At 35.8% G+C, this 12820-nt stretch overlaps 2 protein-coding genes across 4 annotated transcripts in view; both read right to left on the bottom strand.

Annotated features, from left to right (window-relative positions):
* Positions 1 to 12820, bottom strand: part of LOC311096116 (uncharacterized protein) — a 130755-nt gene that overhangs the window by 51191 nt on the left and 66744 nt on the right. The window contains exons 1-7 of one of the 3 annotated variants that reach the window (XM_084135090.1): positions 8583 to 8866; positions 7260 to 7339; positions 6699 to 6989; positions 6577 to 6606; positions 6330 to 6374; positions 2251 to 2286; positions 1251 to 2085 (exon numbers count right to left, since the gene is read on the bottom strand). The exons of 1 other annotated variant lie outside the window; for it this stretch is intronic. In XM_084135090.1, the coding sequence (XP_083991216.1) occupies positions 1904 to 2085; positions 2251 to 2286; positions 6330 to 6374; positions 6577 to 6606; positions 6699 to 6989; positions 7260 to 7329 (654 nt within the window). In that variant the 5' untranslated portion in view covers positions 7330 to 7339; positions 8583 to 8866 and the 3' untranslated portion in view covers positions 1251 to 1903. Of the gene's footprint in view, positions 1 to 1250; positions 2086 to 2250; positions 2287 to 6329; positions 6375 to 6576; positions 6607 to 6698; positions 6990 to 7259; positions 7340 to 8582; positions 8867 to 10001; positions 10097 to 12820 lie in introns of those variants that run through there. One more of the 3 variants, XM_084135086.1, reaches the window with a different exon arrangement.
* LOC311096120 (uncharacterized protein) overlaps positions 1 to 12820 on the bottom strand; it is an 85307-nt gene that overhangs the window by 58634 nt on the left and 13853 nt on the right. The gene's annotated exons all lie outside the window — the stretch shown is intronic.

Raw genomic sequence — 12820 nt, 5'->3', positions numbered from 1 at the left:
AGAATAAATTAATTGAATTCAACCTAAATGCTTAGAGCTAAAATAACAAATAGGTTATTCATAACTTATTCGGTTTAAAGGGTAACTAAACCCCTGGTCAGAGCCTGACTCCACCCACTGGCAATATTTGAAAAATGCATAAAAAGTGGGCAGACCCCAGCGGAGATACAGGGGACGAACTGTGAGCGGGGGGGGGCGTGCACCTGAGACCTGCTGTCAGACTCTCTAAAATGGAGAGTGACTCGCAGGGTCGCGAGCCGACGTAAAGTACATGCATCTGATGAGTTTTATCGAGTTGATCGCGCGCTCTCTATAGGCATTTTCATATTTTGCCACTATGTGAAAAAATCCAGCAAAATGCGCCGACGCGTTTGTCGACCCCAGAGGATTAACTTTAGCATAACCGTAAACTGTGATTATATACTGTATATGATCACTCACATCAAGACGCCGCTGCGGTGGTGGAGTCGTTGCGGTGGTGGAGCTGTGTGGAGAAGCCCATGTCCACCTCTATTGCGTTTCAAAAGCAATTCCATGTAAAATGCAGGTTTCACTCACGGTCTTCCGGGCCAAGTTCATGCAACCACTGGCGCCTAATTTCCAAGTCTGCTGGAAAGCTATGCAGCCCAGCAGTGCTGTTGCAACCAGCAACACTACACCTAAGTATACCCTCCTGACCACTGTACTAAATACAGATAAATCTATGCTAGCTCATCCAAGGGCGTGGTAGCTCGTACCAAGGGAGGGCGTGGTGAGCTGGAACCTGCTTATGTCACACAGTACCGCTTACGTCACGCAGTACCGCAACATCCAATAGGAAAATTCAACTGCAGTAGCCACCGTTCAACCTGAAGAGGGCAGCACTCAGACGTTTTTACACCATATATTGTAGAATTAAAACACTTTATACCCAAATGTCAAAAAAGTTACTCGAATCAATGAACAGCACTAATAAAGCCCCATTCTTACAGATCATTAACTAAGAAAAGTTGGTTTAGGGTTTAGTTACCCTTTAAGTTATGCTTAATGCATTGCAGTTTTTGAGTTAATATCACATTTTTTATTAAGTTACACTAACTTAAAAAAAAAAAAAGTTAAATGTACTCATTCCGTTTAGTGACTTTCAGTGTTAGGTTTTACAGAACCAAGGGGTGGGCTCATCACAACACCACAATATATATCATTATATCTTTGTGATACCCCCCACCCCCTCGCCAAGGGCCCCTGTTATATATATGACTCTGCTATAATGCATTGCAACAGTTCTGTTATATTCAAAAAACTGACTGCTACACACTATTTAATTTAAGTTTTGTGTAAAGTCTTTCTTTTTCTCACTTTCTCAGAACAGTAATTCATTTCTCAGAAAATGAATCTCACCCACTCACTGGTACAACTTGTCCATTTGTGTTTGTATAAAACACAAGTGTTTCCTCATTCCATTGCCTTTTAAAACAATAAAACATGCTGTGCAATACAACACCGTTTACATCATTAGAAAATTGCATGTGTAGAATAATAACAGTAAAAAATACATTTCCATACGAACCAAATACAAAATTAACATTCAATATATACATTCTTTGAATGGCAGAAGAAAAAAAGCAAAAGCAAAAGCAAACATAGTGTTGCTGCTTTACCCTTTTAATGTTCACAAAGGCTTAAGTTCATTAAAGCCACACACACACACACACACACACACACACACACACACACACACTGATCAAAGAGATCATTAATATACCAATATTTCACAGAAATCAGAGTTATATAGTTCAGTAGTTTGAGGTTTAACAGATAGTACTGTATGTACAAATATAGTTTATGGAGTTCCTATAAAGTTTGTGTCTTTCACTAAAAGTCAAACAAAACTCAATGTTTTCGTACAGCTGAGTCAGTGACATTAGATCATATTTTCTGGGTTGTTGTCCCTCTTCTGTTTGTAGTATTGTTTCATTTTGTAAATGATTGGCATAATGACGATGATAAAACAGCTTACAGCAGCAGCGATGACAGCAACTTTAAATCCACGACCTTCTGCTTTTTTATGTTGAGATGTTCCTGATTGATCCAAGACAGGTTCTTCTGGAAAAGTACATTTAAAATGTTTCATGACATTGTTTAAAACCATTTATTCACAGGTGATTTAAAATGCTAAATATGCTGAAAAGAGACTAACGAGGTTTTCTGTGTTCCATAATTAACCTGGAGCTCAATAATCAATATCTATAATGGAATGTAATTTCTTACCAGGATCTTCAGTGTCAGGTCCAGATTTACTGGTCTCTGTTAACAGATTTTAAACCACTGTTAGTACATTGAAAATTAAAGTTTCAAACATTTATTGAATCTTATCACAGGTCTTTTATTTCAAGACATTTGTTGAGTTTTTGTCCTTAAAATGCTCTTGCGTGTAGAACTACTTCCATACCAATTGAGCCATTTAAAGCTGTTTAACTACTTCAAAAACAGTGATGTTACCAACTCACAACTAAGAAATGTCATGTATCTTTTCAACTAAGAAATGTCATGTTAGCCTGGTAATACCAAACTCTGCTACTTCGCTTTGCTTCGTAGACAGAGTCTGGCATGTAGTGATGGGCGGATCGATCCTGAAGTATCGATACTTCGATACTGACGTGGTATCAAAAAGGATCGATCCTCACATAAAAATATCGATTTTTTTTTACCAGTAATTTTTTATTAATTTAGCACGCAATTCAGTGCCTAAAATAAGCTTCTAAGTGGAAAAATAAGCGAATGTTAGCGGATAATTGTGTAGGATAGAACTTTTTCTCCTAGTCATCTGGATACAAGACGAAACCAATCAATCACAGAGAGCGTTCGATGCTGGTGCTTCGCTGAGCTCACAGGCCCAGTGCGTTTGGGAAACGAAGCCTTGCTTAGATGACAGAGAAACAATCGGGAGTTATTTCGCAATAAACAAACCAAAAGTGTACATAACGGTTCAAAATGTTGACGTCAGTTAGATTTTAATGAAATTAATATTTTTATTCAACAAGGTTCGATGCATTAAATTGATCAAAAGTGACAGTCAAGGGTTTTACACTGTTAAAAAAAAATCTACTTCATATAAATGCTGTTCTTTCAACTTTGTTCATCAAATAATTCTGCATAAAATGTATCATGGTTTTCACAAAAATATGAAACTGTTTTCAACATTGATAATAATAAGAAATGTTTCCTGAGCAGCAAATCAGCATATTAAAATTAATTATCATCATGACTGGAGTAATGATGCCGAAAATTCAGCTTTGATCACATGAATAAATTAGTTTACTTTGGCATAGAAAACAGATAGCCTATGTTAAATTGTAATATTACAGTTTTTACTGTATTTTTTGATCAAATAAATGCAGAAGAGAATTAAAAATCTTACAGACCCCAAACTTTTGAACAGTAGGCTAGTACTAGTAGGCTAATACTATAATTAGGGTAGTTTTGTAAAAGTCACTGACTAATTACAGGCGAGTTGAGAGCACAAATCACAAAATATGTAGGCCTAGTAGTCATGAAAACATTTTCAGATTTATCATATTAATGATGCATTCACCTCATAAATCATGACACACTGCTCTAGCACAGGAAAGTGCATACAAGTTAAAGTGCATGCTTTTAAAATTAAAAAGTATTGGTATCGGTATCGATATCGGCGATACTGGCCCTGTATTTACTTGGTATCGGATCGGTACCAAAATTTGCAGTATCGCCCATCACTACTGGCATGGCATAATTGAAAAGCGTTTTCTTTCTCGCAGGGGGGCGCTTGTCTGAAGTTTAAAATCATTGGTTACCCGTAAGCCAATCACATAACGTTTGGTTATGGCGTGTGTTATGCGCAGAGGTGGAAGTAACGAATTACAACTACTCACGTTACTGTAATTAAGTAGTTTTTTTGGGTACTTGTACTTTTTAGCGCAATTTTCCAATGGACAAAATTGCGATTGTTAACTCATGATTTCTGTTCTGTCTGTGCGCACCAATCTTGCACTTCTATCTCCTCCTCAACCAGACCACCTAGAGACTTCGGGTTTTCGGCATTATGTTAAGGAAGGTCTAATCTCGGGAACGCACAAAAAAAAAAAAAAAAAAAAAAAAAAAAAAAAAAGAAAACATAAAAAGATTTACTATCTCTTAGTGTTGTGATCCCATGACGTCAGAAAATTGCGCTAAAACACTCACTGAGTTTTTATTACTTGTTTGAGTATATTTTTAAATCTGTAATTTTACTTGTACTCAAGTACATATTAAGCTAAGTAATCTACTTCGCTACTTGTAAAATCACATTTCGTTACTGAGTAGCCTACAATTTGAATTGATATTCAAATCTTTGCCCGGCATTTCGGTAGCCAATGAAGTCGCAGCAGGTTTTGAAGAGCTGATCATAAGTGAAGGAGGCGAGGAGCTCAGAGTGATTAATGGCTGGACTGAAAGTTTGGAGAAACAACAAACTACATAGTAGTATTGTCAAAATATCTATATTTTGATACATATCAATACCGAAATATCTGTCAATACTCATTTTCTGCAGTATAGGCCTATTCACCGATACGATACCAGCTGTACGTTCTCATTCTCCCATCTCAACGACAGCGAGTTTGACACACCTGCCTCCTCTCAGCGCGGGATTGGCCTATTACGCATAATTTTATTAATACCTGCAAGTTTTTATGGCATATTTTAATGGCAAATGTCACGAGTGCAATATTATAACGCGAGGGCACATTCATGTGATCGCAGAAAACTGGATGCGAGCTCTCAAATATACGAATGAACTAGACTCTGATATTGAGTGTGCGCTCTCGGACTGTGTCATATCATGTGCAATCGCGAATCTTTACAAGTGGTTCTCACTGCAGACTCAAATGACGTCCAGCTCCAATCTCTCCATGCTCTTGAATTAAACGCTGTCAAAAGTTATGTAAAATCTAGTCTTTTTTGCAAATTAAATTCAGCTTGAAATCAAGCTTCCTTGTGCTGTGTGTGAGCTATTGCAACAGTTAACGTTACCCTATTGTAAAGACAAATACACTGAGTGAGTAAATATTTAAGTTAGATTATTGTAATGGTTATTGATCAATGTGTAAATATGTAAACAAAAGCCTAAATTAAAATCTCACCATATAAAGTGGACGTGTCTCTTCAGAAGACTTGAATTAAACTTTTCCATTCAAATAGATTACTGTTACAATGAGTGTTGTGCTTTTCGATGCTTGAAAATAATGATTGCCTTGACAAAATGGATGGACAAAAATGTAGATATTAAAATATTTAGTATGTGGTAGGTTTCCCGATGGTATTGAAAATTATAGGCTAGGCCTACTGAATATTGACATATTTCAAGGTGTCATATTGAAGTTAGAAATTCCAGTATCATGACCACTAATTAATGTCCTTCGACAATAAGGTAAAAACGTGTTAAAAGTAGCTATTTTCTACATAAATCTATGATTTGGTTGAATATTTATTGGTAATCCATTAACTATCGCCAGCTAAAAAGTAACTAGTAACTAGTACTCTGAGTAGTTTTTGAGAAGAGTAATTTGTACTTTTACTTAAGTACTTTTTTGACACCAGTACTTTTACTTGTAATTGAGTATTATTTCAGCAATGTAACGGTACTTGTACTTGAGTACAAATTTCCAGTACTCTTTCCACCTCTGGTTATGCGCATGCTCAGCCGCATCTAACTTCCACTGTAAACATGTATGATGCGAAAACAAAACCATCGAGCGAAATACCGGAGTGAACATGGCTGTGAACGACTTTTGCAGATTATGTGAAGTAAATCTACGCATCCACGGTACAATCAGTGTCTACGTCGTCACGGCTCTCAGCCCGCCCTCTGTTCGTTGATTGGCCGGCTGTTTTCAGGCCGGAGGAAAACGGAAAGCTATTACGCTGTCTCAGACTGAGTACAGAAGCGAAATGAAATTGAGCGGAAGTACGAAGTCTGACGCAGTCAGGCTAATGTCATGTATCTTTTCAGTCGCTACATTATTTTATTGATAATTTGCGGGCAGCGCTGACAAGATTCAATACGTGTGAACATATCATCTGTGTGTGTGTGCGGAGACAGAGCTGAAGAACAACAGCATGATTTACATAGATAATAAAAGGTCATTTAGAAGGGAAAACATGGAAGTTGTTTGTCATTTTTATCCTTTTGTTTGTCATATTTGTTTTGGTCAGTGTCTTTGAATGAAATAACTGAGTGCGTTTACTGGAAAATAATTTCACACCTTGACATTCGTCAACCAATCAGTGTCAAGCATTCAACAGTCCCGTGGTATAATAAAATATATTACCTTTCTTTCCAGGATCTTCAGTGTCAGGTCCAGATTTACTGGTCTCTGTTAACAGATTTTAAACCACTGTTAGTAGATTGAAAATGAAAGTTTCAAACATTTATTGAATCTTATCACAGGTCTTTTATTTCAAGACATTTATATGGAACTGTAATGCGGTCGATTAAAATAATTTCACACCTTGGAACATTCGTCAACCAATCAGTATCAAGCATTCAACAGTCCTGTGGTATAAAAAATATATTACCTTTCTTTCCAGGATCTTCAGTGACAGTTTCTAAAACAGATTTTAAACCAGTTAGTAGATTGAAAATAAAAGTACAGTTGCAAACATTTATTGAATTTTAACAGCAGTATTAAATACTGTACCTGTTATATCCACAGTGAATTCTGTTCCTTTACTTCCACATTTTGTTTGCAAAAAGAATCTGAATTTTCCCATTACTGCTGTAGTTGGACTGAAGCTGCATGTGAAGCTGTTTCTCTGTGAGCCTTTAGAAACAGTTTGTTTACAGATATCTGATTCTTTATGGATCTCAGGGTATTGAAACTTATACAATGTAATGTAGCATTCAGAGTTCTTCAGAGAGACGCTGCAGGTGAAAGTTACTTCTTTCCTCACAGTTCCAGTCACATCCTCACAGCTTACACTGATGTCATCTGAAAATAACAGAGTATATCATATAATACAGCAACTGAACAATAATAAAAAAAAATGTCTATAACTTTAATAAGAAAATCATATTCACTTCCACTGAATATTGAGCATCTTTATTTTTTTGTGTATATATGAACCAAAACATTTTCCATTATTTTAGAATTTAGTCCCTTCTTAAAACTTTGATTTGATCTTTTTTCTTCATTATCTTAGATTTATTCCCTCCTCAAAATTCTCACACACTCTTTCTAGGGGAAAGTTTATTCTCTTACCATCAGCTTGACAGACAGCAGTAAAAGTCCAAACCAGAATGAACAGTTGCACTGCATTTACAGCATTCATGCTTTTGATTCTGCAAGAAAAATAATGACAGAAAGTTTAAGTTGCTTAAACAACTAGGACTAATAAGAAAGTGCTAGAGATTAAATAGTAGATTAAGATGATTTACTGAAAGTTGAGCAGGAATGTCAGAATTTATCAGCAAAAGTTTGCTTGGATTAAACCATGTCCATTAGGAATAGATCAACCAAAAACAACAAGTCTGCCATCATTTGAACATAGTGTATGGATCAGTAAATATAAAGGATATTATTTCCCTGTCGAGAGAGAGTTATTGCTCACCTCTGGTCTGTGTGTCTTCAGTGTGTGAGTTCATTCACTCTGACTTTCTCTACAGCGATCACCAGTGTATAAATACAGGCTATTACTTTCACTTTCAATGACTCGTTGCTCACCAGTGTACCGGATAGACCTACTAAACTCTCGCTTTCAAATGACTCGACGCAGTCGGTGCTGTCAGTCATCCTCCTAGACCTAGTGAATATAGCCTATCAGAATCGTTGCTTATTATTACTCGGTTTAATATGTCAAGGATTTTAGTAACTTGGACTTAATGGCTCTACTCTTCAATACCATAATAGTAATATGCATGACTGCCATTCAAAGAGTCAAGGCGGTGTTGTTGTTTCCCTTTACTATTGCACATCTGAACAAACAACAGGGAAATTTTTCTTCTTTGTAAGGCATTAAACTCAATGGAGGAAACCTTATCCACCAATAAAGAACTTGTCAATCTCTCCCTCATCAAAGTTAAACAGGTTTTTAATAAATTGTTATCCATGGTTAACCCCTGTCATAGTTAACAAATATGCATTGTAAAACTGTGCCTAATACTACATGTTAAATAAAACAACAAATTATAACGAGCTCCGGGAGAAACTGCGACATGAAACATGGCGTTATAAATAGACGCATAAAGAATAGACACATCAAGTAGTGAGAACGATCACGAGATATTCCTCACGGAGGAACAACAATTTTAAAAATGCCTTCCAGGTGTAAGGGCAGAAAAAAAAAAAACCCTACATCGGTTCCTAATGCTTTAACTTTTGATTAGCCTACTACTTACTATCATATGCGTGCAGCCCACATGAAGGGAAACTTCACCAAAACCCTTCCTCCTACCTTATTCCCTTCCTGAGTTACTGATAAATAAGAATAAGATAAGAATAAGAAAATAAGAAAGATAGACCTATGTAAAATTATAATACATGAATTTATTTTAAAAAATAAAAATATAAAAAAAATATACATACCTTTTGGCTCTCCTCACTGTAGTTTTGGAAATATGAGACTTTACTGTTTTTGTATGTCACTCAGAAAAAAAAAACAACTAAAAAAAGTGGTTAATCCATTCCCTGATCAGCAGTGCTAATTACTTTTGTCTGTCTCGCTCATCTTAATCCATTCGGTTCTCCAGCACTGAGATCAAACCTTCAGCTTCACGCGACAGGGAATCAGTTCAAGCATTAAACCCTGACAAACACTGCGAGTATGATCATGAGAATCTGGTGGTCTTTTGCAGCTCCTCTGCTGATATAAGGAAGCAATGGCACGCTCTCCACAGAATAACAAAATAAGAGTCTTTTTTTTTTTTATTCTGTCCATTTGAATCAATAAACACTTGTTAATCGGAACTGCATAAGGAAAAGCCGAATAACTTAACAGTTGTGTATATACTTTGTGTGTATCACATCAACACCCTGAAAATGACCTCTAGAAACCCCTTTTAAAAAGTTTACTATTTAAAAAAATGTTTTGATCTAACTTAACTTGTGAAAATCAAGTAAAGCATCAGTAACTGTTAAAAATCATATTTAATTGACCTAGTGCTGTTTTAATACTTAATAAAACAGCGGGAATTTTGATGCATTTCATTATAGTTTGTTATTTATTCAGCCTGCTATGTATTCTCTAGTCTAAAGAGATGCTGTACAAAGTAAACACGGTCCTTACAGAACTTTTTACAAGCGAACCACATACTGTATGAAAGACCAGGAGCAAAGTGAAAGAATAAAGAAACTTCAAAGAAAAAAAAGTGGTTGTTCCTTCACTTTCAGTCTATAAAAACATAGGCTATAATTGTTGTAGAAATTGTGTTACTAAGACTTCTGTACACCCAAATAGTTGAATTTCCAAAACAGCCTAATACATGAATGAACCTCATCGTCGATTATGGTCTATTCTGAGTCTAACATCATAACTAACATGGTCAGGCTGGTTGTTTCCATGTTCTAATGCTGCGGCAGCTTCCCGCAAAAGCTCCCTAACAGATTTCGCCATATCTCATCGTCTCGATTACAATATAATCACATTTAAATAATTTCGTTTCACACATTCAACTCATGCACAAGGGACGTCGATGTCATCTGAAAAATAACAGTGTATCATATAATACTGTAACTATATATTAATAAAGATCTTTTTTTTTTTTTTTTACTTACATCTCAGTATGGTAATGGGATGGTCACATATTTTATTATTTAAAATGAATTATAGCTTATATATTCAATAGCAATATTTACACTACAGTCTCTGCATGCAACACCCTGGCTGTTTCTTTCAATCATGAACATTAGATAGAGTCAGTAGAAACACAAGTTTTGACTTTTTTTTATTATTGCCTTAGATTTAGTTCCTCCTCACAATTTCTAGGGGAAAGTTTATTCTCTTACCATCAGCTTGACAGACAGCAGTAAAAGTCCAAACCAGAATGAACAGTTGCACTGCATTTACAGCATTCATGGTTTTATTCTGCAATAGAAAAAAATGACAACAGAAAGTTGCATAACTTAAACGTGAAACTTAAACAACTAGGACAAATAAGGAAGTGCTAGAGATTAGTAGAGATGATTAACTGTAAGCTCAGCAGAGATGTCAGAATTTAATTAAATCATTTTGCGAGGTTTCACACAATATAATGAATCATGCATTAATTTAGAGGGGCTGAAGAGACTCACGAGTGTAAACTACAACCACAAAACCAGAACCGTGTACAATAAAGCACAGAGAAAACAACGAAACACATCCATTCTTGATAATATTGCTGCTGAATACACAGAGCCACGACAGAAATTGAACGTGATGAAATCATGTTCGATTGCATTGTCGCACTGGCGGAACGCAAAAAAAAAATAGAACCAACACTGCAACATTAATCAGACAAAATGATCACAAAACGCAGAAAAAAATGTTTTCTAGGCTATTTAAAAGACATTGAAAAATCTGCAAAATGTGTAAATCACAAAATACAAAGATACCATGCATGTGCTGAAAATTTTCCTGTGGCTGGTTATGGATCAGTAAATATAAAGGATATTATTTCCCTGTTGAGAGAGAGTTATTGCTCACCTCTGGTCTGTGTGTCTTCAGCGTGTGAGTTCATTCACTCTGACTCTCTCTACAGCTCACTCTAGTGTATTAAATACAGACTTTCACTTTCAAATTGACTCAGTTGCTCACAGAACGCACACAGCCTTTCATTTCGAGCCAGCAGTCGGTGCTGTCAGTCACTGGGAAATCTCCCCTGTAGGATCATTAGTGATTTTATCTCTCAGGACAGTAAACATGTCACTCAAACAGAAGAGTATCTGGTGGTAAAGGTTAGACAGGATCATGGGTTCGATTCTTGGGGAATGCATGAACTGATCAAATGTAAATCTTGATTGTAAGGCGCTTTGGATAAAAACATCTGCCAAATTCATAAATATAATTCATTGCTCATTTTTTCAGAAAACTAATCTCAAGGTCGATCTAAACTTGTAGTAAAATCATCCTACCTTCAAATCTCTTATCACCTGCAAAACAACAACAACAACAACAACAATCTAGATCTAATATTTATCTGCACAAAAAGTTCATACAGTGGAAATGAATCAATGCTGAACTGCTGGACAATGACTTTCCTCTATCTCTGCTGTACAGCCGAAACAAACTTGCATTATTTTCCTGTTATCACTGTAAAGCTGCTTTGAAATGAATCAGTCTGTATTTGTAAAAAGCGCTATATAAATAAAGATGATCTGACACATAACAAATAAATAAGGCATACATTCAGATGATCTCTGTGAGCCACCCTTCACCCACTTTACTAGTTTTACTGGAAGCCGACTGTAATTTACCCATCATCATGTGGTGATAAAAAACTGTTCAGATATTCATCTTTAGAGAGTATTACAAGACTTTATTCATTTATTTGTTGTTTTAATAATAAAGGACAATGTACAAAGCCACACTGTTCACAGTATTAGAAAATTGCAGGTACAGAGAATGATAAAAGTCAAATTTAATTTCCTTACTTAAGGTATAACTTACCATACAAATACAAAATTGTCATTCATTATAAGCATTTCTGAAAGTTAAAAAAAAAGGACAAAACCAAACAGTTTGGGATTTGTTGCATTGTCTCTTAATGTTCACACACACACACACACACACACACACACACACACACACACACACACATATATATATATACACACACATATACTCACACTCACACACACACACACACACACACACACACACACACAGATCAAAGAGATCAATAATGTACCATTATTTCACAGAAATCAATATAAAACAGAAACAGAGTTTTAAAACCTACAACCAGAGTTATATAGTTCAGCAGTTTGAGGTAAAGCAGATAGTGTGTATGTACAGATATAGTTTATGGAGTTCCTAAGCTTTTGTCTTTCATAATCTTCACATTTAAAGGTGTGGTATAATGCCATTTTCACAAGATGTAAAATAAATCTCTGATGTCCCCAGAGTGTGTGTGAAGATTTAGCTCAAAATACCCCCCAGATATTTTTATATAGCATTTATAGCAGAATGTATGTAGCTTATGTGTAGTTATCTTCTAGTCATTGATTAGCATATTCTGTCTTGATAATCTATAAATCACGTTCCCGGGGGCGGAGTTTATGTAAATTCTAGGGTTCATGATGTCACTAACTCAGGAGGAAGCTCTTGTAGTCTCTACCAGCCGTTTGTTGTAGTCTTTAAAAAGCGATTTCTTTAAAAGCATATATCTCCCTTTGCTTTGAACTTTGAGCGTCATAATTTTGCAGATGTTGTTTATGCTCAAACAGCAACATTACACACTAACTAAAGTTAGAAAAGTGAATAATCAACCCCCCCAGTCAAACAAAACTCAATGCTTTCATACTGGAGTCAGTGATATTAGATTTTCTGGATTTTGCTCTTGGAAATTGCTGTTGTTGTCTTCATGTTTATGGCGCAGAAACATCCTCTGGAATGGTTGGCTGTAGTTTGGTTTCTTTTTGTAAATGATTGTCATATGATGATGATGATGAAGATGAAACAGCCTGTAACTGCAGCGATGACAGTGTTCTTAGATCCAAAACCATTTTCTGTCCCAGGACTCGCCACTGTTGTTATATCTCGCTGTGCTTTTAGATGTGAAAAGGTGCAATGAAAAGAATAGTTTTTAAATCATAAAGTCAACTTCAGCCTATCAAACATCAGACAG

Source organism: Abramis brama, assembly GCF_963993115.1.
Source record: "Abramis brama genome assembly, chromosome: 14".
Taxonomy (NCBI): Eukaryota; Metazoa; Chordata; class Actinopteri; order Cypriniformes; family Leuciscidae; genus Abramis; species Abramis brama.
The sequence above is the reverse complement of the archived record's forward strand: the minus strand, read 5'-3'. Positions and strand labels throughout refer to the sequence as shown.